The sequence below is a fragment of the Dipodomys ordii genome, unplaced genomic scaffold, assembly GCF_000151885.1.
Source record: "Dipodomys ordii isolate 6190 unplaced genomic scaffold, Dord_2.0 Scaffold5, whole genome shotgun sequence".
In the NCBI taxonomy this organism is placed as follows: Eukaryota; Metazoa; Chordata; class Mammalia; order Rodentia; family Heteromyidae; genus Dipodomys; species Dipodomys ordii.
The window spans coordinates 38,237,361-38,264,174 of record NW_012267221.1 but is presented as its reverse complement, the minus strand read 5'-3'; the positions used below and the strand labels follow the sequence as shown (position 1 = coordinate 38,264,174).

Genomic DNA, 26,814 nt, shown 5'->3' with positions numbered 1-26,814 from the left:
GAGCTCTTCTATTGAAATCTTTAATATGAAATTGCATTTGTTCAATTATAAACTTGTTTCTACACTTTTTAAGTGGTTTATAGAATATCAAATCATTTAATGTAAGTGTGCTTCCAGCCTTCTTTAGTTTTTTGCCAATTAAAACTTTTCAAAAGGGTCATACCTTTTCATTAAGCAAAGATAATAGATTTCCACCCTAAAATATGAGCACATGCTCCTGCATTATCACAGGTATATGCAGACAGTGCTAATCTGTTAATTTTGTAAGTAGCAAGCAAAATCTTTCAATAGTATATAGCAGGCTAATTATTATACTAATGAAAATATCCTTACATTATAATATGATGAAAAAGAACATTCTTTTTTCCATTTAAAAAAGGTTTTATTATACTTGGAGAAGGGAAGGGGAATCACAAAATGGTGACACAAAGTATAAAGGGTGAACCAATGGAACAGCGATACTCACAAACCATTATGTTGGAAATGAATTTTACAATTTGTGGAGGGAGGGGAAGGAAAATGAGAGAAAATGAGGGGGGGTAACACTGTTCCACAAGAAATTTACTCATTACCTTACTTATGTAACTATAACACTTCTGTACATCACCTTGACAATAAAGTAAAATTAAATTTAAAAAATGTATTATCTTTAAGTAGTTGTACAGAGGAGTTGCCATTCTGCAAGCTAGTTTATGAATCCAATATATATTGATCAATGACGTCCTTTTCAACATTCTCACTCATCCCTCTCAACTCACTTCTGCCCTCCTTTTGCAATTTTGTAAGGTACACATTGAATTTTTTACTGTATTCTCCCTTGCTCTTCATTCATCTATCTCTCTCCCATTGGCCCTACTCCACCCTTTTCAAGTACTTTTTTCCTGGCATTTATTATGCTGACCTTTGATTAAGCCTTTCTAAGGAATTACAAAGTTTAACCTTTCCCCTGAATCTACTGTATTTCTGTTAATACATTTGTGTATACTTGATTACCACCAAAAGTATTTACTTATATATTTATAAACTGATTCTAGCTTCTGGATATGAGAGAACACTTGTAACTGTTGTCTCTCTGGGCCGGACTTTCTTTAACATAATTATTTCCAGGTCCTTCCATTTCTTTATGTGTGATACAGGGTCATACACTCGGATGAATGAGTAAAATTCTATTCTGTATGATTGCATATGTGTGTGTGTACATACATATTTTGTTGATCCATTTGTCATTTGAGAGGCATCTGGGCTGATTTCATACCTTTGCTATTATGGAAGTTCCTTACAAAACTAAACTAGAACTAGCTTGTGATCCAATAATCCAACTGTTGAGCATTTGTTCAAAAGATTAGATACTAGGATACAATAAAACCACCAGCGCAAACATGTTCATTGCAGCACTATCACTATAACAAATGTATGGAAAACTCTATCTTCTTATTACTATTGAGGTTCCTAGGGAAAAGTCAGAAAATACAAAAGATAAAATGACTATGGCACAGTTGCAAAAACTTAGAATTTAAAGGATCTCTAGTAACTGTGGACAGCTTCCATTATTTAAACGTAACATACTTAAATGGGGAAGAAGCAAAGGAAAAGGGGAGGGATAACCAGCATGCAAGAAAAGCAAATGGTATACATTAAAGATGGGAAACTTTATTTAACATCATCTATTAATTAAGTGGAATATACACTTCATTGGAAAGAAAACACATTACTGTATATCATTTGGCAATAATGAGCTAGTAATTCATACAATTATTTTTCAAAACTAAACATTACTGATCATTTTTTGACAAAGTAATTTTAGCTACATTTAGAAATATCGAAAGCTTTTGTTTATCAGTTCTTCAGGTAAAAAACTAAGGGAAATTTAAGGTTATTGAAAATTATTTCATCACTCTACCTACCTTTCTTTCTCAAAAAAAGAAACACCACTAGACTGCTGACTAAAAATCAGAAGGAGAAAAAAATGTCTTCTAAGTCTTGGGGAAAAAAATTCTTAGGACCTATATAAGTACCTTGTAAATGTTTTTCTTTCTTTTTCAACTTTGTAATAATTTATATGGGAAGAGAACTGGGATCTGTGAGTAATATTTTAAATCTGGCAATTTCATTCTTAATTGCATAAATTAATTTTCCAAAGGGTTTTATTGTTACAGAATTTGGTCAAATTCACCACCTTTTGTATAGTTTTCTAAATCTCTTTTTAACAGTACTTGGTGGGTTTTATTTCAGTACATTCATATATACACAATTCATGTTGGTTATACATCATCTTTTCCTTTCCTTCTCTGCTGTCTTGCTGGTTCCCCTCCCCAAAATATCCCTTTCAAAATTATGAAATCATATTACTACAAATATCATCATCATCATCATATCATATCATATGTAGATTCCACAAACCCTATTATTTCTCTCTCTGAGCTTAGCTTATCTCACCCAATAAGATGATCATTCAGTTCCATTCATTCTCCTATAGATGATATAATTTCATTTTTTATGGCTAAATAAAACTCTATTGTGGCTGAATAAGACTCTCTTTTGTAACAGTCACTTGAATTTCCCAAAATATATGTCCAAGAGACCTGAGGTAGCTCTATTTTTTATTTGTACAACTCATTCTTTTTGTTTATACAGTTTGAAACTTTCAGAGACTACTACTGGTACATTTGAAGTTTTTTTGTTTTGTTTTGTTTTGTTTTTGTTGGTCTTGGGGCTTGAACTCTGGACTTGGGCATTGTCCCTGTGCTCTTAAGCTCAAGGCGAGAGCTCTACCGCTTAAACCAATGCACTACTTCTGGTTTTCGAGTGATTTTTATTGGAGACAAGAGTCTCACGGACTTTCCTGCTCAGGCTGGCTTTGAACCGTGATCCTCAGAACTCAGACTCCTGAGCAGCTAGGATTACAGGCTTGAGCCACCAGCTTCCGGCTTGAAGTTATTTTTTTTATTGTGAAAATACTGTACAGAGGGGTTACTATTACATGGGCAAGATAATGAGTACACTTCTTATCAAGCATTGTTGCCTCCTCCTTTGTTTCCCCTTCCCATCCCTTCCCATCCTCCCCCATCTCCGCTACCAAATACTCCTTCTCCCTCCCTCCCACCAAAGTTGTAAAGTTCGTTTTTCGACATAAGGACTTGTACATCTTATTGTTGCAATAGGTCCACCTGTATCCCTATTTAAACTATTTGTTTTTTCCCTTCCCCTCCACAAATTATACCAACATCAAATACAGTGAAAGCAGGGGTTATACTGTAGGGGAGGGACATACAAAGCAACAAAGAAATATCTTATAGGGCTGGGAAGGTGGCTCAGTGGTAGAGCGCTTGCCTTGCATGCTAGAGGCCCTGGGTTCGATTCCTCAACACCACATAAGCAAAAAGAAAAAAGCCAGAAGTGGTGCTGTGGCTCAGGTGGTAGAGCGCTAGCTTTGAGCTGAAGAGCTGAGGGACAGTGCCCAGGCCCAGAGTTCAGGCCCCACGACCAGACCCAAAAAAAAAAAAAAAAAAGAAATATCTTATAAATATGTGAGAAACAGTGGCATGAAAAAAAATGGCTTGAAGTTATTTATACATGTGTACATGTTTAAAGATTTATTTAAAGACTTAAGGTAAATGACACATTTTACAAGTTAGTCAAAAAGATACTAAGCTATGTCATAGACAATGAAAACCATATGCAGACTGGGAAGGTAGTGTTATGTTGGAAGAAAAAAATATAATAGAAGATACTTGCTTAAGTGGTATAGAATACATACTAACAGAAATGAAGTAATAAGATTCAAGGGCAAATTGGGAGAAAATCAAAAGCAGTAAATAAAGCTAGAAAAATCTGATATATGAAACATGACATGAAAAATTTGTTTCCTTAAAATGATTAATACTGAAACAGACACATGCTTTAGCTATAAGCTTTCAGAGCTAAGCTACAGATACAAATGGTCTCAGAATCTCAGAGGCTTCCTGCATCCATGGTATATTCTTGCTCCTATACCTGTGGTCTAATGAGACTCTGCTTTATATACCTTCTCATTCTGGATCTGAGTAAAAGAGCAGCACGTAGGTTAGAATTCATCTTTTTTGACACAGACAGAAAAATCTAGAAAATGCAAAAGTATGTGGGGGCTTTTTCATAGCTCTTACACTGAACTTGCAATTCCATTCACATTTCAGTGGTAAGTCATCAGAAGGCACAGCATGATATCATAGAACATTAAGTCACAAGGCTGTAAGAAACATATAATCTTTTTATTAGAAGAATAGAAAAAAATAATACAATGTAGTAAGTGTAATATTTTAATGTTGTCTTCTAGATGGATGAGGTGCAATAGGCAAGACTGAAAAGCTTAGGGCCAAGATATGTCAGCAGCAAATTATATAACAATAACTGGCTGGTAGCTTAGTACTGAAATCTTCAGCTTTTTACTTATGAAATTGGTCAAGAATAGGATGTCTGTTTAAGTAAAAATGATTTTAAGAATAATCAGAGTTTTGCTATGCAGGTAGAAATAAAACATGATAACAAGAAACTGAATATTGGAAGATAGCCATTACAAATATATTTTTATAAAAGTATTAAATGCTTAATGAAGTAATGGTTTCAGTTACTTTAACAATACATATTGCAACCCTTAAATCAAATAACAAAATAATAGCAATCATATAATCACTCTCACTGAAAAAGAATTAGACAAGTTAAAATGAATACTATAGTATATTTGCCTCACACCCAAAAGCAAAATATGGGAAAAAGGGACACAGTTGAACCAAGTAAAAATTATACATTAAGTTTAAAATAAAGCTTAAAATAAAATAAAAGCTTAAAATAAAATATGTCAATAATTAAAGAGCAAATGGAATAAATACTGATTTAGTACAGATATAATCAGACTGGATGAAAAAAACAAGACAAAGCATAACTAGTTTATGAGAAACTCATCTTTAACATAAAGAAATAATGTTGAAATTACAGAAGTAGAAATATAGAATTAAAGAAAGCTGGTGATGTGGAGATTAGAATAAAATCAGCATCAAGATGAATAGCATTAGCGGAGACACAGAAAAGCCAGTTAATAAGACATAGACTACTACAAATTTAGAAATCCAATATCATAAATTCCAAATAAAATTAAAGATTGGCAGAGCAAAAGAAAACTACACAGGAGGATGTAGAAGTGGGAGGTGAGGGTGATACTGAGAGATACAGAGGACTGCAGAATATTATATGGATATTTTATAGAGAGAGATGAAATAGTATAATGAAACTCATCAAATGATGTTTGGATAAAAAAGATAAGGGGGAGGAATTGGAGTAGAGTGAAAGGGGCAAATTTCTTTCAAGTACACTGTGTACATGTATAGAATTATTAAAATGAAACACTTTCACATTATAAATGCATGTTACCTCAAAAGTAAAATTATATTTTCAAAGTAGAACTTGAATAAAATTTACTAAGACCAACACAGACTTTCACACCTCTTCCACAGTAATGAATAAAACAATTTAAAAATTCAGCACAGTTATGGATAATATAAACAGCACTAACCATTATTGAGCTAATTAAGATTGATAGGAAATTACTCCCCACAAGAGCAAGTTACAATTTCTAAGGTGTACCTAGAATATTGAATATAAGCTGTAGCTATGGTCATAAATCAATTTTCAATACTTTTCAAAAGATTTGAATTAAATTATGTTGTCTAGCCATGACAAATGAAATTATTGAATATAATAAGTTCAGGATGAATAAAAATAATGAACCTTCAGAAAAGCTCTATATATTTGAAAGTTAAGAAACATAAGACGTGGAAGTGGCGCTGTAGCTCAAGTGGTAGAGCGCTCGCCTTGAGCTGAAGAGCTGAGGGATAGCGCCCAGGCCCAGAGTTCAAGCCGCACGACCGACAAAAAAAAAAAAAGAAAGAAAGAAACATAAGACGTGACTTAGAGAAGACATCTCAAAGGATACTAATATATATATTAACAGAAATAGATGAAAAGATAGGATCTCAGTATTTGGTGATGCAGGAACAAGTCTTTACAATGAAATTTATGGTGGTAAATATATGACAGAAAAGAATAGAAAGCAAAGCAATGCTGCTTCCATTAGAGCAAACTAGAAAATAAATTAAACTGAAGTGTACAGCAAAGAAATTAAGAAGATAAATAAGAGCAGAAATCAATAGAAACAGGAATAGTTAAACAGTCATCTAGAAAAATAAAATATACAAGTATAATTTAATTTTTTAAACTAACACTCTGGAACCTAATAGTTTGAGTTATCAATTACAACAAATGTATGAAGAAAAAGACATTCCATGGAAACTCTTGTATAAATAAATATACAGTAAGTAAGGATCAGTTTCCAATGCATATAAAGAAGGTGCTTTAAGTTTGAAACTGAGCTCAGACAAGGACAGTATGAGAAAAGAAAATGATATTACCTAGAAGATCTTATGAACATGAATACCAAACTACCTATCAAGATATAAGCAATGACATTCAGCAATGTATTAAAACATTAATAAGATCATGTTTCAGTTTTTCCAAGAATGCAAAGTTAGTTTAGCATATGAAAATCAGTATGTTTGGGGGTTTTGTGTGTGTGTGTGTGGGTCCAGTCATGGGGCCTGAACTCTGGGCCTCGGCAATGTCACTCAGCTCTTCAGCTCAAGGCTAGCACTCTACCACTTGAGCCACAGCGCCACTTCTGGCTTTTTTTTTTCTGCTTATGTGGTGTTGAGCGATCGAACCAGGGCCTCATTCATGCAAATCAAATGCTTTAGCACTGAGCCACCTTCCCAGCCTGAAAATCAGTATGTTTTATCACATACACCTTGAGGAAGAAAGTCACAAGAAAGAAACTCAATCTTCACATAAACACAGAATTCAATTTGAGATAAATCATAACCCCAGCTATGTAACAAAGTTAAACACATATAAAAATACAGAGCAGAAGAAAACAATGTATCTTTCTAACCTTTGTGCAGAAGCTTACTAAAGGAACATAGAAATAATAATAAAAAAGAAGTTGACTTCATCAAAGTAAATGTTCTAGATTCTGTTCATTGAACTATAACCTTCATCAAGAAAGTAAAAATGGGGGAAAAACTGCAAGACATGCATGAAAAATATGCTGTATCCAAAATGTAGGTAAAATTCTTGAAACTGTAAAGTAAAATAAAAATATTACCACCAACAATTTCTGCCTTAGAGTTCAATAATCCTGTTGATAGACAATTGTCCAAGAGAAATAAAAAGTATGTACAAAAACTTTTATTTTTTTAAGTTTTATATTGTGAAAATACTGTACAGAGGGGTTACAATCACATGAGCAAGTTAATGAGTACATTTCTTATAAACATTGTGTCTCCTCCTTTGTTTTTTCCCCTACCATCCCCTCCCTTTTACCAGAGTAGTATATTTAGCTCCAACCCAGGGCCCTATGCATATGTAGCTCCTTTTCACAGACCTGCTGAGCTACAATTCCCAGTCCAAGGATCATTCAGTCAATAACTGAAAACAATCCACATGTTTTCAGACAGGAGAAAGATAAATTCTGTATATTGTTTATGGAATATGAAGCAATAAAATTGTTTAACCCACTGATAAATGCAATTATCTGACTTTCAATATTATTATGAGTTAAAGAAGCTTAAGACAAAAATTACATATTGTGTGATTTCAAAATATGATTTTCTTAAATAATAAAAAATAGATTGTTATTGTAGAGAAATGACTAATCTGTATAGGTAGGTTAGCAGTAAAGAATGACATAATAGAGGATAGGAAGGAAACTTTCAATGTGGTGGTCTTGAAATGCATTCCTCAAAATGGATTGCAAAGTAGCCCTAAACATCTGTGTTTCACTGAACGTCAATTTTATTGTATTTTCCAGAATTTCACTTTTCTGGCCTCTCAAATTTCCTCCAATCACTAGCTCAAACTTAACATTAAAATAAAAGTAATGTTTTCACTTCAAAACTCAAAAATAAAGCACATAAAATCCAAATGCATGGTTAAGATAATACTGCAGGGTAAATGGATTTTATTCCCATATTATCAGAATATGTGTTCAAATAATTAAGTACTTATCCTTCTTTTCCCATGTCTGATAATGTGGAAAGATGATTTAAAAGAAATAGCTCAATTTGACACACATTTACTAATCTGCAACATTGTGTTAAATCAGTAGGTTTCAAGCTTGTATGACTGTGACCTTCAGTAAGAATTACAATTATATCACAGCCCTCTATGTACATATGTCTGAAACATGATGATATAATCAAGCCTACTCTTGCTCAATGATACCCTATTATTTTCTGCTCTACTATAGTCTTGTTTCACGTCTACCAAAAATGCTGTTTCATTAACCAATAACAGGATGTGAATTATAGGCTATGGAGTCTACTCAAATAATGCTTTGTGAACAATTATCAATAGCAGTAGTTGAGGGGCTTGTTGGACTATACAGATCCTGAGGCTGCTCCTAAACCTACTGAATTAGAATATTCCTTTTAGTTGAACCTTTATATCCTTCCCACACATCTCACTGTCAGAAGCCTTGTGGTAGGAATGCATAAGGAGAGTGCTTGGGACTAGTGGCATCTTTTGAGTATTACATTTTTACTTGGGGGTGATCTGATATTTCTTAAATGATATACTTGCAAAGCCCAAACTAAGCCATTGATTCAAGATCTCTAAGAATATTTCAGAACTATGGTTTTCAAAAAATCAAAAACAGCTAACAAATGGATGACCAAAATGTACAGGAATTCTTTGGAGGGACACTTCTTAAAAACCATTCAGCTAGGGGATTGTGTGTAGGTTGTATAGTTATGTAATTATTTGTCTATTACAAAAGTGAAAACTTGTACTTCAGGTATTATGGAAAGGTTTTTACTTTCCGTTGTAAGTGACTTCATATAAAAGCATTTATTCCCTTAGTATATACATATAAGGGTATTGACACAACTTTCTTTCTTTTTTGTTTCTTTGTTTTGTTTTTGTTTTTTGTCTGTTGTGGGGCTTGAATTCTGGCTGGGCGCTATCCTTGTCTTCAGTTCATAGCTAGTGCTCTGCCACAGCACCACTGACACAACTTTCTGAATTGAATTTTTCCTCACAGAGAAGTTTTCAATTATCTCTATTCTACGAATGCCTATCCATTTATAAAAATGTGGCTTAAGAGCCAGGCACCAGTGCCTCCCACCTGTAATCCTAGCACTCAGAAAGCTGAGTGATCACAGTTTGAAGCTTACCAGTGCAGAAAAGTTTGTGAGACTCTTGCCTCCAATAAACTACCTACCACTCCACCCCCTCACCCCACCCCCATAAAAAGAAAAAGAAAAACTGTAAGTGGAGCTTTGACACCAGTGAAGAGTGTTAGCTTTGAACAAAAGAAGCTCAGGGACAGAGCCTAGGCCCTGAGTTCAAGCCCAGGACTTTGGGTACAAATATAGATATTCTGATACATAGCACAATTCATCCCTGGATTATTATCAGTAAATCCCTAACGAAGGATCTCAGCTGTGGAAGAAAATGGGGCTGCCCCCTAAGTGGTTATCATTGGTCATTAAGGACCTTTCCCTTCTGTTCCTATGTTTCCTGAGTGATGGAAAGTTTTAACCTGAAAGTTGCTAATCTTGCTAACACTAAAAGGCTCTCTCCCATTAGCGCTTTCTGTGTTGCATTAATAATAAGAAAGTAATAAAGAAAGAGACCAGCCTCAGCTGTTCAGTCTCCCCTGGGGTAAGGCCCCAGCTTAACTCTCATCCCATGGTCCACTCTTATGGTCTTGCTTGTATTATAGGAACCAGGTGGATAAGTGCTGTTCTTTGTTTCACAGCCAAAAATTTCTTCTTTGGGGGAGAAAGAGCATTTTCCAAAATGTCCAAATTAAAAACCACATATGAATATTTTTCACAATTAAATTTGACCTGATTAATTCATAAATTAAACACAATATCAAATAATGGGGAAAACAATGCAAATTTAGACCGTTAAGGACAAGTAAAAGTGTACTGTTTTAGCAAAACATGTAGTCTACCTATCTTTCCTAGAAGACCTATGCAGCAGAGAGCACTCCAAGAGTTGTTTTTATGTCCATTATCTTTTTTTTGTATATCAGATTCCTCATGTACACATGAATAAATTCAAAGTTAAAAAGAAAGGTTTTGTTCTCATAAATATTAAAAGCTCTTTTTATACATAAAGAAAAATGATGAGTAATTATCATGTTAAAGCAGAGTTGGATTTAACAGATTCCTGAAGCATGTTTATATGTTATTTTTGTTAAAGTGCATTATTAGAATTCATCAAGCCAGAAATTTCTCATGTTCCCTGTGTACGTGTGTGTGTGTGTGTGTGTGTGTGTGTGTGTGTGTGTGTGTGTGTGTGTGTGTGTGTGTGTGTACTTTTAAGCCTATAGTAGGACTTGAACTCAAGGTCTTACATTCTTGATTGGCTTATCACCCATGGCTTGATACTCTACCACTTGAGCCACACTCGCACATCCTGCATTCCGCTGGTTACTTAAAGATAAGACTGTCTCAGTCTCAGATTACTTTGCCTGGGCTAGTTTTTAATCATACTCTTTAGATTTCAGCCTCTTGAGTAGTTAGAATTGTAAGTATAAGCCTCAAATTGTCTCAAATTATTTTTCTATTGAAACTTTATGATCTTTGACATTAATGCAGTTACTTTTATAGGCAAACTTAGCTTTTTTGAAGTTTATTTTCAAGTGCAGCTACTTTTGTTTCAACTATATATGTTTTCATTGGGTAAACAGTAGTACATCACCTCAAAAGTGTTGCTCATTTCTTTCACTCAAAAGTCTAGAAACTTTCTTTAGTGTATCAGACACTATTTGGGGTTTTTTTTGTTTGTTTGTTTTGTCAGTTGTGGGGCTTGAACTCTGGGCCTGGGTGCTTTCCACTATTGTATCTTGATGTCAAAGGTTGATTTTATAATTTGGCTTATTTTAATACCTCTACTTCAGGAGCAGGTGGCAACTATCAATAATGATCATTAGTGGCTGAATATACATTTAAAAATAAAATTTATGCTCATGACTTTCAGAGAAAATCACCATGATTAGCTCTGTGAGATATTTATATGAGAATCAAAAAATTATAAAAGATAGTAATTTTCTAAAGATTTATAACCAATTTGTTCCTTGTAAGTGCTTAAAAACTTAAGGAAAAAATGGACATATCTACTTAGATAAGATGACCCATCTAATATTTTAAAATAGTCAATGAAAAATTCAAAAATTTAGGAACAAGAAAACATTGTTTTCATAAAAATAGATTGGTTTTTCTCTAGAGAGAGAACAACCTGAATCCTTTTAATAAAATAAATAACTCTTTTATGTAGTCTACTGATTGGCTAGTCAATTTTCATAAATCCTATACACTCTTTTGTCTTTTGCTTTTCTTTTTTTCTTTTGCTAAAAAAAAGGAAGTGTTGCCAGAAGCTGGTGGCTCACACCTGTAATCTTAGCTACTCAAAAGGCTGTGATCTGAGGATCACAGTTTAAAGCCAGCCTGGTCAGGAAAGTCCGTGAGACTCTTATGTCTAATAAACCACTAGAAAACAAGAAGTGGTGCTGTGGCTCAAGTGGTAGAGCACTTGACTTGAACTGAAAAGTTCATGAACAGTGCCCAAGCTCAGAGTTCAAGCACCATAAAGAAGGAGGAGGAGGAAGAGGAGGAGGAGGAAGAGGAAGTATGGGTAGTGTGAGGATTATCCTTAGAGTTGGAGGGGAGAGGGGAGTTGAGTATGACATTTTTATAAAGCCCCAGGACCAAGAACAAACAAGGCCATTGAGGTAACATCCTTATCTAGAATTTTCTCAGGGTTTTTGAGACCAAACATACAATGAACCTGCATTTCCTTTATGTTTTTTCTCTCCTATAGTTCATGAAGGTTCTGGAGAAACCAGTCAGAAGGAGACATCCACCTGTGATATTTGCCAGTTTGGTGCAGAATGTGATGAAGATGCTGAGGATGTCTGGTAAGCTGATATTTTCATTCTTTTAAACAAAATGATGTCATTCATTTATTTGCTTTATGTTTTACTCATCAACCTTTCTTAAAAGGGAGAAAGATTCATCTTTTTTTCCTCTGAGTTACCAGGGCGGGGAGGAGGGGAGGATTGGATAGATGAATGCTTTACTAGTAGCAGGGAATTTCTGGAGCATGATTAAAATGTGGGCCAGCCAGTCATCTGTCCAGGGAATTACTTGTTAACATACATTAAGATATCACCAAAGCTTCCAGAACTGTCACCATTAACACAGAGAAGGAAAAGAAAGTCTATTGACCTGAATCTCTCTTAAGACACATTATCAAGAAAAAAATGGACGATTGCTGTCTTAATTCTGTTTTAACAAAAGGATCATACACTAGGTATCTGATAAACAGAAACTTTCTTAACATGCTGGAATCTGAGAAGTACCAGGCCTTCAGTCTTAATGGCAGCCTTTATCTCATTGTAGAAAGGAAGGAATAAGGATGTTCTTCCCAGCTTCACTCAAAGAATGACAATCCCATTTATGAGGACTGTTTCCCTGAGAAATTCACTCCCCGAATGACCCTGCTTCTTAATACTATCAACTAGGTTATCACCATGTGACTCAACACATGAATGTTGCTGATATGATTTCTAAGATGGTAGGTCTAGGTAACACAGAGATTTAAAATAGAGAGATTACTTGTATCTGTAAGATGAAATGACAGGACAAAAAATGTTCTTCAAGCTGCCCTATGGTATCAAGTTCTCTTCTCCTCTATTACTCAGCAACTCTTACAAGTACCTGCCAAATACTTCAGCAGCTGGGATCTACAACAGGTACTGGCTTGACCAGGAGGTATATTTTTTAAGAGCATTTTAATCATCTTAATGATTTGTAAGCTTGTGGTTTCCAAGTACAGTAGATCATCAAAATTATTTTGTTTTTTATCCATATATGCATTTTTAATTGAATTTGGTGAAGTTTGAGTTCTTCCACTCCCAAACCATGACTGATCATCAAAAAGGAAGGAAGAAGGAAAGAAAGGAAGTAGGGAAGGAAGGAAGGAAGGAAGGAAGGAAAGAAGGAAGGGAAGGAGAGAGGGACAATGAATAGTGCATTTACCCATTATATAATATATTGAAACTTGACTCATACACATTTTGATAATTTCACAATCTTCTAAAAGATAGAAACAAGAGTTGGAATTTAAATCTATTTTGGGTCCTTAGGTTTCCAATACAGTAGGCCATAAAAAAACAAACATACAAACAACAAGAAAAAACTTTTAATGTGTTTCAGTTCATTTCTCAGTAACACAACCCCCAGCAAAATTCTATAGGAATGGTTGACAAAGTATGTGGCTCAAGGTTCAAGAGATAACTTAAGGTTTTCGGTTCCCAAAGATAGTCTTCAATTTCACCAAGAATTTATTATTTCCCATCATCCAACCTCCCACTACTGCTAAATCAGCTACTTACCCAAACATATCAGCAGACAGACAGTCACACCTGCCACCTCACCTAATGCCAGCAGTATTGCCCACAAAGGGCAAGCAGAGCGAGCATCATGAGGACCTAGCCCCAGGAACTTGGTTCCTACACTTTTCACTATGATCCACAACTGAGTTAAGTGGAGCAAAATGCTCTCCCACCAAATCTTATTCCTTATATACTTCATGCTTTCTGATAGCAGGTCTGTAACTCCTATATCCACATACCACACACCACTATAGAGCATTTACTTTTTTTGAAGCATAGCAATTCATTCGTTCTTCTCTAAGCAGAGGGCTTATTTGCTTTTCTAAAAGCCCTCAAATGATTAGAAACACACCGCTATACCATAAATTGTTCAAAGATCTTTGAATGAATCTGTAGCTGATCAATACTTTTCAAGTTATTGTTATTTTCATAAAGATATACACATGTTTCTTAAGTTTCTAAAGACATTTCCTTTGCCTAGTTTTGCCTTCTTATATGATTTTTTTAATGACAGTTTTGCTTTCCAAGTACCAAGACTTGAGATTATAGTATCAGATAAAAATTATTGGCTGCATACTGTGGGCTTTGTCATTTTTTTAATTTTAATTTTTTGTGAAAATACAGTACAGAGGGGTTACAATTACATGGGCAAGATAATGAGTACATTTCTTATCAAGCATTGCAGCCTCCTCCTTTGTTTACCCTTTACATCCCTTCCCAGCCTCCCCCCATCCCCCCACTCAATCCTCCCCCCCCACCAAAGTTGTAAAGTTCGTTTTCAACATGACAACTTGTACTTCTCATTGTTGCAACAGGTCCACCTGTATCCTTAAACGACTTGTTTTTCCCCATCTCCTCCACAAATTATACCGACATCAAATATAGTTAAAGCAGGGGTTATACTGTGGGGGAGGGACATACAAAGCAACAAAGAAATAATCTTATAAATGCGTTGGAAACAAATGCATGAAAGAAAAAACATTAAAATACATAACTAATGGTTCATTTTCTTAACATCACATTATCTGACCTTTTCTGCTTGACTCATACATATACTAGATATTGCAAATAAGGGAAACCATGGGACCTATGTTTCTTTGGGCTTGGCTTACTTCACTTAATATAATTTTTTCCAAGCCTTCCATTTCCTAACAAATGGGGCAATGTCATTCTTTCTGATGGAGGCATAGAATTCCATTGTGTATATATACCACATTTTCTTGATCCATCATCTACTGAGGGGCATCTGGGTTGGTTCCATATCTTAGCTATGGTGAATAATACTGCAATAAACATAGTTGTGCTGGTAGCTTTGGTGTGGTCTTGTTTGTAAACATTTGGGTAAATGCCCAAAAGGGGGATTGCTGGATCATAGAGGAGCTCTATGTGAAGTCTTTTGAGGAACCTCCATACTACTTTCCAAAGTGGTTGAACAAGTTTACATTCCCACCAACAATGAAGTAAGGCTCCCTTCTGTCCACATCCCCTCCAGCATCTGTTGTTGTTAGAGTTCTTGATTTTTGCCATTCTAACTGGGCTGAGGTGGTATCTCAATGTTGCTTTGATTTGCATTTCTTTTATGGCTAGGGAGGTTGAGCATTTCTTCATGTGTCTATTGGCCATCCTTCTTTCTTCTTCAGAGAAGTTTCTCTTTAAGTCTTTAGCCCACTTATTTATTTACTTTCTTTCCATCAGTAAATTTTAACAACAGAATGTAGGTTCTATTATTTTCTTAGTTTTACAAAATGGAAACCAAGTTTTGAAGTGGTTAAGTGATGAGGCCAAGCTGAAGATATGAGGTGAGAATAACTGGAGGATGTTGGCATGTTAATTCAATCAAAGATGCAATTAGAAAAAGTTCTTTCCTGTCATGTCTGGCATAATGAGATGGCTAGATTTCAGGCAATGCACTTACTGCAGTGACTCCCAAGACCTAGAGGTTAGAGCTGTTGACTAGAGATGCTTGCCACTCAAGTGGCAAAATGTCACTTCTAGTGTTTTTGCAGAAGTCCAGGTAGATGGTGGAAAGGCTGTACAAGGAGAATTGGTCAAGGCTCATGTGGGATCAGAAATGTTCAGAAATGGGTGATAGTGTCAAACTGCAGCAACTGGAGTTCAGAAGGAGTTTAGTTATAAAGGGGACCAAGAGAAGTATGAGTCAGACTTTTGATCATGGAGAGAAAAAGCATCAATCAGCAAAATGAATTAGGGGCCAAAACAGGAAGAAAAAAAAACAGATGGATTTCTACTTAGGAGAACAGATGTGGAAAGTCAAGCCTTGGTTACTAGTTGTGGCAAGAGTGCAGTGTACACCTCGGGAAAGAATTACAAGATCAAAATGAAACCACCATCAGAACTGACTTGATGCTGTGTCCGTTAGCTTTTGGCTAGGAAATCTTGAATACTCTCAGCCTAGGGACAAGATTAGTTCCAAAATTCTGGATAAGTCTGAACCTCCAGATGAGGCTAAATGGCCATTGCTGGGAAGATTAGAAGGCAGCAAGGGCAGAGAGCCAAGATGATCATTATACTACCCAGGCAGAATGAAAAGTTGTTAGTGTTTAAATAAAATGTATTTAAAATGTCCAATGTAAGCAATAAAGAATGGTGCCAAATTGAGTGCATTGATTTTCATTTACATAACTACCTTTGTATGTTAACATATTGTATTTAGTTATAACCATGAAGGGCAAATTAGAAACAGCTGAAGGACACAAGAACACACCAATAAATGAAATTAAATAGGCATGGAATTAAAAAGGCTATAAAATAACATGGTGGGGGGAGTCAGGCTATAATCTGACTATAGTAGTAATACCAAAGTCTTCACTGAATCAGTAGCTTCGATAGATCGTTGATTTTGAATAAAACCATGGCCAGATCCTCTTAAAAATATAAAATATTGCATCTCTATGTAATGACAGGGTACAGCTCAGCAATTTGTTTTATGTTTTCCTTTGACAGCAACCATAATTCCATGCATCCAAATTTGCTCAATTGTGAATTATGAGATAATAATATAATATCAGTAAATACTAATAAAGAACAATATTCTTGTGTCTACAATATACATGTAAAGGTAAAATGTAATTCCTGATCTTCTCTAACCCTAGCCTAAGAAATTAATATTCTACATCTGCCACAGGGGGTTAGTTCTTCAAGAATACTTAGGAAATTCAAAATGAAGATAAATATTTTGTTAGAATTAAAAAGCCAGTGGAGAGTTAGTTGATCATCTTTACATAATTAGATGGGTTTTTGAATTAAGTAGCAAGGCACACTGGAAATGAAGAAGAAACAAAGTAATGAGGAGAAGGAGGGTTGGAAAGAAGAGAAAAATCATAATTAGAGGATGGCATTGATAAAGCCATGTTACTAATGACATAACATTTAATGCTTTTATTTTGAGAAAACAGATGGCTTATAATCTAATATAAGACCAAGTTTATGTTCTGTGATTTAATTTTGAGGTTTTATCTTGCGTTTTTCTTCTTAGGGATACATCAAGACTGTAGATCAGAAAATGGCCAGATTTTTTTAAATAAACAAAATAAAAATCATTTCTTTGAAGGATTCTTCAGTTATTAATATTTACCTCAATATATGACTGTATTAAAATTCCAAAAGAGGGTTAAAATTAAGCAAGATCAATGGCCCACCCTGTAGTGTATCTACTGTCCTTTTTTTAAGACAAACTTCAAAGCAATTGAATCACCTGTAAAAGAGGAAAGGGTTTATGTTTCTTTGGTTATAAGGAAAGGGTTAAGGGAAGGGAAAGAGAAGGACTTAAAGGATTATTTCTCTTTATATCTAGACTGCAAAGCATCAAAACCAACACACTTACACATCAAAGAGACTCTCAAATACATCCTGCCAAATATAATTCATAAAGAAAAAGAATGACTTATAAATAAGACAAATATAGTAAAATTGACTCTGCACAGAGTAATAAAGTCCCATCTGATAGCAGTGGGAATACCAACTTATGGTTTCAACAAATATTTCTGGAACTTGGTTCATTTTAGAAACAGATTTATCTTCCTTTAATTATCTTACCTGATAAATTATTTCAGCAAGTCCAAAGTAGGTCAGTAGTAACTCTTTGCACTGGGAACTATTCCTTAGAAGTAATTAGCCTGGAACTTTCTGCTGGACCTGTCAGTCAGAAGTAGTTCAGAGCCCTGGGGTTGATACTTGATTTAATGTATTTTTTTAAAGCAAGTTGATGCCTGAGTATGATCATAGGAATGGCTAGCTATGAAATTGGTTCTGTGCCTAATATTTCCAGGGCATCAGAACAAACCAACGAAGCTGGCACAGGTGTAAGAGCAGATGCCGCCAGATGACAAATAACAGAAAGGGACAACTAAACTAATATATATATATATATATATATATATATATATATATATATTTGCTTTATAGGGATATTTTACAGTTCTTTATTCTTGTTTGCCCTTTGCTTTTGTTGTATTCTGTACATGCTACTCAGGCACCATGAGCAAAATTATGTTGGCTTAATTGCTATTAATTTCTCAGTAGTCATTCATTTTGTTTCTGAAGATATTAATAATATTTTCTAATGATGTGGTACTAATCCATAAACATATAGCTTCGTTTTGATCAAGTGCAGTGGTAAGAAAGGAGAGAGTTCACAAAGAAATTAATCATCTAGTTTTTTAAAAAAATATTTCACTTTATTTTCATTGATGTATCATCATGGGAAATAGGGAGTAAGATTTTAGCATTTCTTTTATGAGTGTCTCTTACAAAGACAGTTTATTTTGAAGTCTTTAACATCTTGCTCCTTTGATCTGAGAAGGCTCCTTGTCACTGGGAAGACTGTGTGTCGTTGGCATCTCTCCCACCTTTAATGCGTTTTGGACTGCGGAGACTCATGAATATTTGAAGGAGGGCAATGGCCATGGATGATCCTTGGCACTGGAATCTACCATACATTTAAGTAAATTAGACATTAGGTCCTGCTGACTTTAGTATATTTGGGTTGCAAATTTGATAGGGAATATTAAGATACTCTGAGGAAAACACCCAAAATAGTTTCTTTTAAAACTACTAGTGGTAGACAATTGAACAAAAACACTGTTATAATAAAAAGTTACCAACAGACTTTTTTCTGTTTATTGAAAATAAAGAGTTGAGATTGTACATGGTATAAGAGGATGCTGATTCCTCACAAAATTTTAGCTCAGCATTCTCCTGTAGGGTTTCCTTTTTTATTGATTTCCTCTGCCCTCTGACCTCAAAAACTGTAAATGTGGTAAACCAAAATTAGGACTGGCTTATAAGTTTACTCATGTCAACAATGGGAAAAAATTTTCAAAGAGAAACAGAAAGAGGCAATATGGGTCTAGAAAGTACAAGGCTGTTGTTGAGCATATAGATTGATTTTTGAGACCATTTCAGTTCCAAGAAGCCTGTGGTTGTAGGCTTGGGGTCCTTCCATTGGCTTCTAATCCTCACCATGAAGACAACCATTATCACTTCTGAATATTGCCATAGTGCCATCTGTTCCTGTAGATTCCTTTCTTTCCTTTTTTTTGGGGGGTCCAGTTGTGGGCTGAACTCTGGGCCTGGGCGCTGTCCCTTAGCTCTTCAGCTCAAGGCTAGCACTCTACCACTTGAGCCACAGCACCACTTCCGGCTTTTTTCTTTTTGCTTATGTGGTGCTGAGGAATCGAACCCAGGGCCTCATGCATGCAAGGCAAATGCTCTACCACTGAGCCACCTTCCCAGCCCCTAGATTCTTTTCTTACTTCAAGCCTTCCATTTATCTAAAACATTGTTTTCAAGTGGAGAAGCAAATAATCTCCTGATTTGAGAAACATGCATATTTCTACCTTCATAATGTCCAAGGATAATGGTATCATCCTGGCTGAAAAAGAAATATCCAAATATAAAAGCTTGAGCTTATTTAATTGTCTTTCTTTTACACATTTTTCACTTACCTTGAGCAAGAAAGAAAATAACCTGTACTTTTCTAATTTTCACACATTGAATTAAAATTTATGAGTCCGTTTATAGATAGACTGAACTAGTATTTTTCACATGATCTCCATGATGATCTAATACAAGACATTAAATAATACCTTTTTTCAAAAATATCATATCTCTTGCCAAAAGTTTTCTCTACAGTAGTTTCCAGTAGCCAGATTTGGAAACTGAAGCTAAATATTACTTAGGAAGATAAATGGATAAAGGCATTTCAAACACAGAACAGTCAATTAACAGCAACCAACAACTAGGCTACCCTCCAAAACAGGACAATTGTGCTTTATGCAAAGTAACTAAAAAAATAATGTTGAAATTTGACACTCAATCATAGTCATCAAAACCTTGGGTCTTTTGTGATTCTGCTTCAAAAGGATTTGCATTTCCACTAAGTTTTAGAAATTCTCTCGGCTTTTTCTCTGTTTCCATACCTCAATTGTGCTAGCTATTGTATACTGATTAATGGGGCATGACAACTACAAACTTAGATCTAGTGTAAAGTACCAAGAAAAGAGGAATAAAAAATTCTGAACTTTAACATGTGTTTTATGTATTTTTACAATATTTATGTAGGCCATGTAGTATAAATCATATAATTTCTATTTTATGTCAAAATACTGAAATACTACATGACAGCAGAAAAAAGGAAAGAAAAATTGAAAATGGATTGTGCTTCTGCTGCTAATTTATCTATTTCTTTTACTTAGTACTCTTTTTACTTGGTCGTATTTCTGTTTTGTTTTTGTTTTTTTCAATCTGTTGTAGACCAATCCTGTTAATGAAATATTACCTAACTATTTTTGTCATTCAACAAACTCTCCCACTTGATTTCTTCTGAATTTTTTGGGAGGTAGGGGAAGCATCTCAATTTCTAGCATATTCTAAATCGGTGATTCTTGTATCTAGAATTAGGAAATACATGGGTTCCTGTGTAGTACTTCAGTCATAGAGTAAAACTAGAGGCCAAAAGTGAGTGTTCTGGGTATCAGATTCCATCTAAATTGTCTGGATTTATGGAGCTTTTTAATCCTTACACTAATGTTATAAAGTTGAGTACATTAATAATCCTCATTTCATGTAAAAGAAAACTGAGGCACACAGAGAGAGGTTAAACTTCCCAAAGCCCAGCAATAGGTGGAAGAGCTGAGATTTGAACCAACCAGACTGACTTCAGATATCCTGCACACAGCTAAAGTTCAAGATCTCCTCACAAAATTAATAACACAAACCATAAGTGTATGTAGTGCCCATCCCACATCTATATTTCATTTATTTTACATATTGCATACATATATGTATACATGTTAGATATGCATACTATAAATAGTTCAGAATTTATACCTTTTCTTTCTTCTCAATTCTGGTGACTGAATCCAGGCCTTTCCATATTCTAGTCAAGTGTTCTTGCATTTGAATTACAGGTTATTTTTTCTCATTATAAGAGTTGTATATATTTATTATATCAATTTTGAAGAAAATAGAAAATATAGAAACTATTAAAAATATTCCAGTCTTTGCCAAAATAGACAAGAAAATCTGGAGATATATTTTCTTCCCATGAATGTTTGTGCTTCATAAGTATCTAATCATATTTTCCACAGCAACATGGCCACCTCTCTAGAAAAATCTATACTAACCTTGAGGCTGAATTATTTGGGAGGAATTTAGGAATGCTTTATGAATTTACCAGTAATATATTTTTATTTGAATTTGATTTCTGTGGCCCAAAATCTGTTTCCTTAATGCTTGATAAGAAATGTACTCATTACCTTCCTCATGTAATTGTAACCCCTCTGTACAGTATTTTCACAATAAAAACTTATTTAAAAATTTCAGCAGATATTTAAAATTTCTCATGACAAAATCAATTTGAAGATACTGGTTTGACATTGGTAATCTAAAAAATTTACTAGTCTTCATCCCTTTTAAATCTTTGTTAGACAAATTTCTTGGATAAATCCACAAAATTAGATAGTCCCAAAACATATCCATTGTGTGTATCCAGTGTGCTCATAATAAATAGCTTTCTAAGGTATAAGCATTGTTTACTGAGAAACTATCCTCCCAGAGGTGCAGTAAATTGGATAAGAACTATTGCTGATCTTCAGTGGTTTGTTTGCAAATGTTGTATGTGTTGGCTCATCTAAGCCACAAATCAGTGAACTGTTCTCTGCCGTCCATATCAGTCTATCTCAGACATTTTCCCCTAAAACAGCATGTGTTATATCTAATAGGTGATTGAACAAGCTGTAAAATTATATGCCGCACCCAAATAAAAATCAATACTGCTGAAGGTCTAAACGTTTATTAAAAGAAAGAAAATAAATAATGAAAACACGTATCAGATTTTCTTAGCCTCTAATGCAAAATAAAACTATTGAAGGGGGGGGGTTGAGTCAGTTCATCCCTTTATCACTAAGGTATGAATGAGACATGAAAAATCAAGATGATGCACAAGGGACAGATGATCATCTAAAGATTGTATGCCACAAAGTACTTTTCATTCATTGCCACCTTTTCAAAGTCTTTGATACTGTGCTTTACTCTGCTTTCTATGTTCATCTCAAAACGAGTTCTCTGCAAACAAAATGGTTTCAGTGGGGTAATGAAAGTAATAATAGGTCATAATCAACATATATTCAGAGATGTATATCTAGAAAATAAAAAGATGAAATAAAATTTTCACTTCATGTTAACAAATATGTGATTTGTTTCCATAATAAACAATGTATACATAAATTTTAAACTTTAGGACATTCAACTACAACATCATATTATCAATTATAACAAAGAAATAAAAACAATGTGCTTTATAGCAACATACAGTTTAATTCCAGCTGAATATGACTTTCCTTCAGTAGAAGGTACATTGATGTGGGAAAAGGGAAAATACCACAGAACTATTTGCCTTACATCAATCTTAGACATACAACTTGTGTCTATTGAGAAGACTGATAGATTGATGGGCATGTATGCATGTAGATTGGTAGGTGCATGACAGATAGATGATATATAGATAATAGATAGATAGATAGATAGATAGATAGATAGATAGATAGATAGATAGATAGATAGATAGATGAGTGATAGAAAGACAAGCAATTAATTTATACAGTTGTGAAGGCTGACAAATTCTAGGATTTGACAAATTATATACCATGATATAGTTGAAGTCTGAATAAGAAAACAGTCATTTCTGGGCACTGGCAGCTCATATCTATAATCCTTGTTATTCAGAAGACTGAGAGCTGAGAATCATGGTTCAAAGCCACCTATGGCAGGAAAAATCATTAAGATTCTTATCTCTGATCAACCACACAAATAATAGAAATGGCACTGTGGCTTAAATGATAGCATGTGGTCCTACTTGGTATTTATAATCATTACCACTGTTTCCTTTGTTTTCAGCAAACACTTAGCTAGTTATGGTTCTGGCAAGGTGATTAACCTTTGTTCCTGAAAGCTATCAGTGATTTGCCCTCTGTCTAGATTAGATCCTCTGTTAGATCCTGGCTAGATATTCTGTTGTATTGTTTCATTGACTGAAATTAATTGAAGAGCATGGTTATACTAAGAAGTACTCTAAGGAGTCTTCTGTATTTTCCCATTGTATAGTAGTGACTCAGTTTCCCCTTGGCAGCCAGGATCAATCATTCAAGTACTCACAGTAATTCCTTTCCTTTCTGATTGATTCAGAGTTGTGAGAGAACCATTTATATGTACAATCATTCTTTCCATTGGAACTAACATCACTGGGCCAGTAGAGCATAAGACTGCAAAGATAGTAAACAAAGGTAATGAGTAGCTAGAATTAAAAATAGATTTACCACTCCCATTTTCACCACCTTGCTTCCTATACCAGTGAATCTTGAATATAAGAGAATAGCTCTGAACACTCTCTTGGTACCAGGTACCTATAATCTTGCGGGCACTGTCACTAACCCATCCAAAGGCCCTTTGGTCATGCCATCTTCGCCAGGGTAATGGGAAACATGGCAAAACCAGAGAACTCCATGATCACTGGGCTCATTGCTGTCTATCTTTGTTATGAATTACTTGGTCAAAGGTAATTTTGCATATAATACCATTTCTAGATAAGGCAAGCATGGGTATTTGGGAGAAACATCGTATGCAGGGGAGGCAAACAAATACCTCCTCCAATAAGTACAGGATGCTTTTCCTTCCATGCGGGAAGAAGTTTGATATAATCTACTTGTCAACAAGTAAGTTGGCTGATCCCTACCCCTCCCGGACACATTGAGCATACAATATTGGTCTCTACTGCTGACAGGTTAGGAACTCAAATATAACCATATACTGGTTGATTTTAGTGAATAGAAATTCATGTTAATGAACCCGTGACCACTTTAGGTAATGAGAGAGTGGATATATAGACTGATGTCACAAGTAAATGTAACCCTAGTCACTGAAGTAGTCACATATCCCAAACGTGAGCAATGATATTTCTGTGTACTAGTAGTTTTATTCCCAAATTTCTTGTCACCAATTTTCAAATCATGTACCCCCCAAATTCCTGATCACCCAGGCAAATCTTAAACTCCAAAACATGAATTATTATGCACTAATAACCACATACCCTGCTATTTCTTCTTCAAGATGAGTGAATAATCCCCACTCTCTTTCAGTTCCAAAAAAGAACTATAATGCTGCAGTTGTCCACTTTCAGGTGTGTAACTGTGTATTACACAGAATCATCTATCTACTAGCCTCAGTCTCTGTAAACTTAGCATGAGGTATACCCCCCTGCCATGAGATATGCAGGCTAGGATAGTAAAGATAATGTAGCAAGAGTGGAGACCATGGATTTTAGGCACTTTGTTTCCATGTAATTTATGCCTTTAGTGCCTGATTTTGTTTAAAAATAAAAAAAAACTTCTATTTCATAATGGAATGTGTTATTGTGCATAGCAAACTGTATGGCTTGGGAGGAGAAATACGATTCATGATAGAAAGCTCAGGATACATAGTAATTTGCTGAACTGAGATTTGTCTATGAAGACCAAGAGCAATTCACAAAAGAATTATCTGAAGAAGGTGTCAGGGCTGTGCTCCAAAATGCTAAGGTGCACTGTGATTTGCCTATAAGGGGCCTGCCAATGGCTCAGAGTGGCATTCCCATCTATGAATAACACTTCCAGTAGCCTGGCATCTGCTAGAGCATATGCTCATTGCAGCTCACACCTTTCTTATTCGAGACTGCACTCAAAAATAGCAGTTTTTCAGGTCACTCAGTACTAACTGACCAGACTAATAGGTTCAACTGAGGAATATGTTGCCTTCAAACTCAAATGAAGCCAAATAGGTTTGAGGCCTATTGTTTGGTCTTAAGAGGAGCAGATACACAACCGTACTTTTCCATTAAGTAGAGGTAAATCTATGTGTCCCACATCAATGAATCTCTATTCATTTCATTGCGATTCCCGATATGTTAACAGATTTAATTTTTGCCTCTGATGCTCAAATGGTTTTCCAATTTTTAGCCAATAAGAAGAGAGAAAATGCTGCTTCTTGTTCACATGTCCAATAAGCATAATGTTATCAATGTAATGAACCAGTGTGATATCATTTGGAAGGAAAGGATAAACAATATTCATGGGAATTATGGTAATATAGTACTGGAAAGTAGGTGTATATCTGTTTGCAAGAGAGGGAAGAAACATTGCTGACCTTGATAGTTGAAATTAGACCATTTCTGGTGGTCTGCATTGACTTGGATGGAGAAAGGTATACTTGCTAATTCAATAGCTACACACTATGTGCAAGGATGTGTTAATATTTTAGGATTTGAAGCCATATCTAGTACAGCAGCTACAGTTGAGGTAGCCACCTTGTTAAGTTTATTATAATCCACTGTCATTCTCAAGCTCCATCTGTCTTCTGCACAGGTAAAATAACAAGTTGAATAATGATGTGGAAATCACTACTCCTGAATCTTTCAAGTCCTTGATGATGGCTCTAATGTCTGCACTCCCTCCAGGAAGGCAATATTGCTTTGGGCTTCATATTTTCCCAGATAGAAGCAATCTACCAACTTCTGCTTGGTCTTTTCTTCAATATTAGTTTTCACTTCATAGGTCAGGAACATGGAAACTGCCAGCTGCTGGATATAGCTGCTTTAATTATGAATTCCAGGATTGGGGAACTAACCACAAGAAGGCTCCAAAACCCACTAGGCCCACTGTGAAATGGACTTGAGCTAAAAATCTAGGGATTGCCTAACTTCCATAAGCCTTTGACTTGTGTTTTGAGTCTGAAGGAATTAGTTACAGTTCAGTAGTCCCTGAAAACTCTGATTCCCAGTGCATAGTTACTCTGGTAAATGTTGTAGATTTTTTTAGGGAAGACTGGGAAAAGATTAAGAAGTAAGTAGGAGGACACTTCGTTAAAGGGAACTGCTTATCTCTTCATTCAAGGGGTTTATGGTAAACTAGTTTAAAATCTGAAAATGAGTAACAGGATTATAATTGTCTGTTATTAGTCTTTACTTAACCAGGAGCTTTTTTACATATACAGCTCAAATAAGAACTTAGGAAGCATTCAATTTGTTAGCTATAGGAACAATGTTCATAACTAGCCACCACACTAGGTCTGCATGAGTCAGACTGTTCTGAATGATACTTTGGTTCTGGTATCCATTATGATGACCATGCCTACATTGCTTTTAGTGTTGAATGCTACCTTCATGCACTGCCATTGTGGAATCAAATTCCTAACATTGCATTTAGGTTTACCAATTCAGTTCAGAGAAAAGCACTCACAGATTTTATCAAGGACACTGAGGTCATTCTCATAAATTTATTTTTACTGTATGTATGTAAGTATGTCTTCTACCTTGTTCTATTGTGGGCAAACATAGCTCAAGTGATAAATTCACTGTGATATCCCAGTTCCCTTCAGCTTTTAAATCCCTTTCTCTATAGAAATTAAGGCTGATATGGTCTTTCAAATTCTCACTAAGGGCTGCTCTTTGATGTATACTTAAGGCAACTCACAGCAAATGATTAGGTCTCTTTCTCCCAACCCAAGTACTAACCATGTCCTACCCTGTTTAGCTTCTGAGATCAGCCAAGATTAGGAGATTTCAGAGTGATATGGCCATACATTAAATCCCTTCCTAATGTCCCAACATGAAATTCAGAATTTCTATTTAGTGAACACTTAACAAAAATTTTTCCCTGATTCAACTTTATGTTTTTTCCACCAACATGCCATAAACTTTGTATCATTCTGGCATACACTCCCCAGTTTCTGTGTATATGATTAGAAGCTCAAGTAGTATTTGAGGACTGAAT

The 26,814-nt window shown here is 35.1% G+C and overlaps 1 protein-coding gene across 2 annotated transcripts in view; it reads left to right on the top strand.

Annotated features, from left to right (window-relative positions):
- Tmeff2 (transmembrane protein with EGF-like and two follistatin-like domains 2) overlaps positions 1-26,814 on the top strand; it is a 265,120-nt gene that overhangs the window by 141,117 nt on the left and 97,189 nt on the right. For both annotated transcript variants that reach the window (XM_013027968.1, XM_013027960.1), the window contains exon 5: positions 11,917-12,013. In XM_013027968.1, coding sequence (XP_012883422.1) covers positions 11,917-12,013 — 97 coding nt within the window. The remainder of the gene's footprint in view (positions 1-11,916; positions 12,014-26,814) is intronic.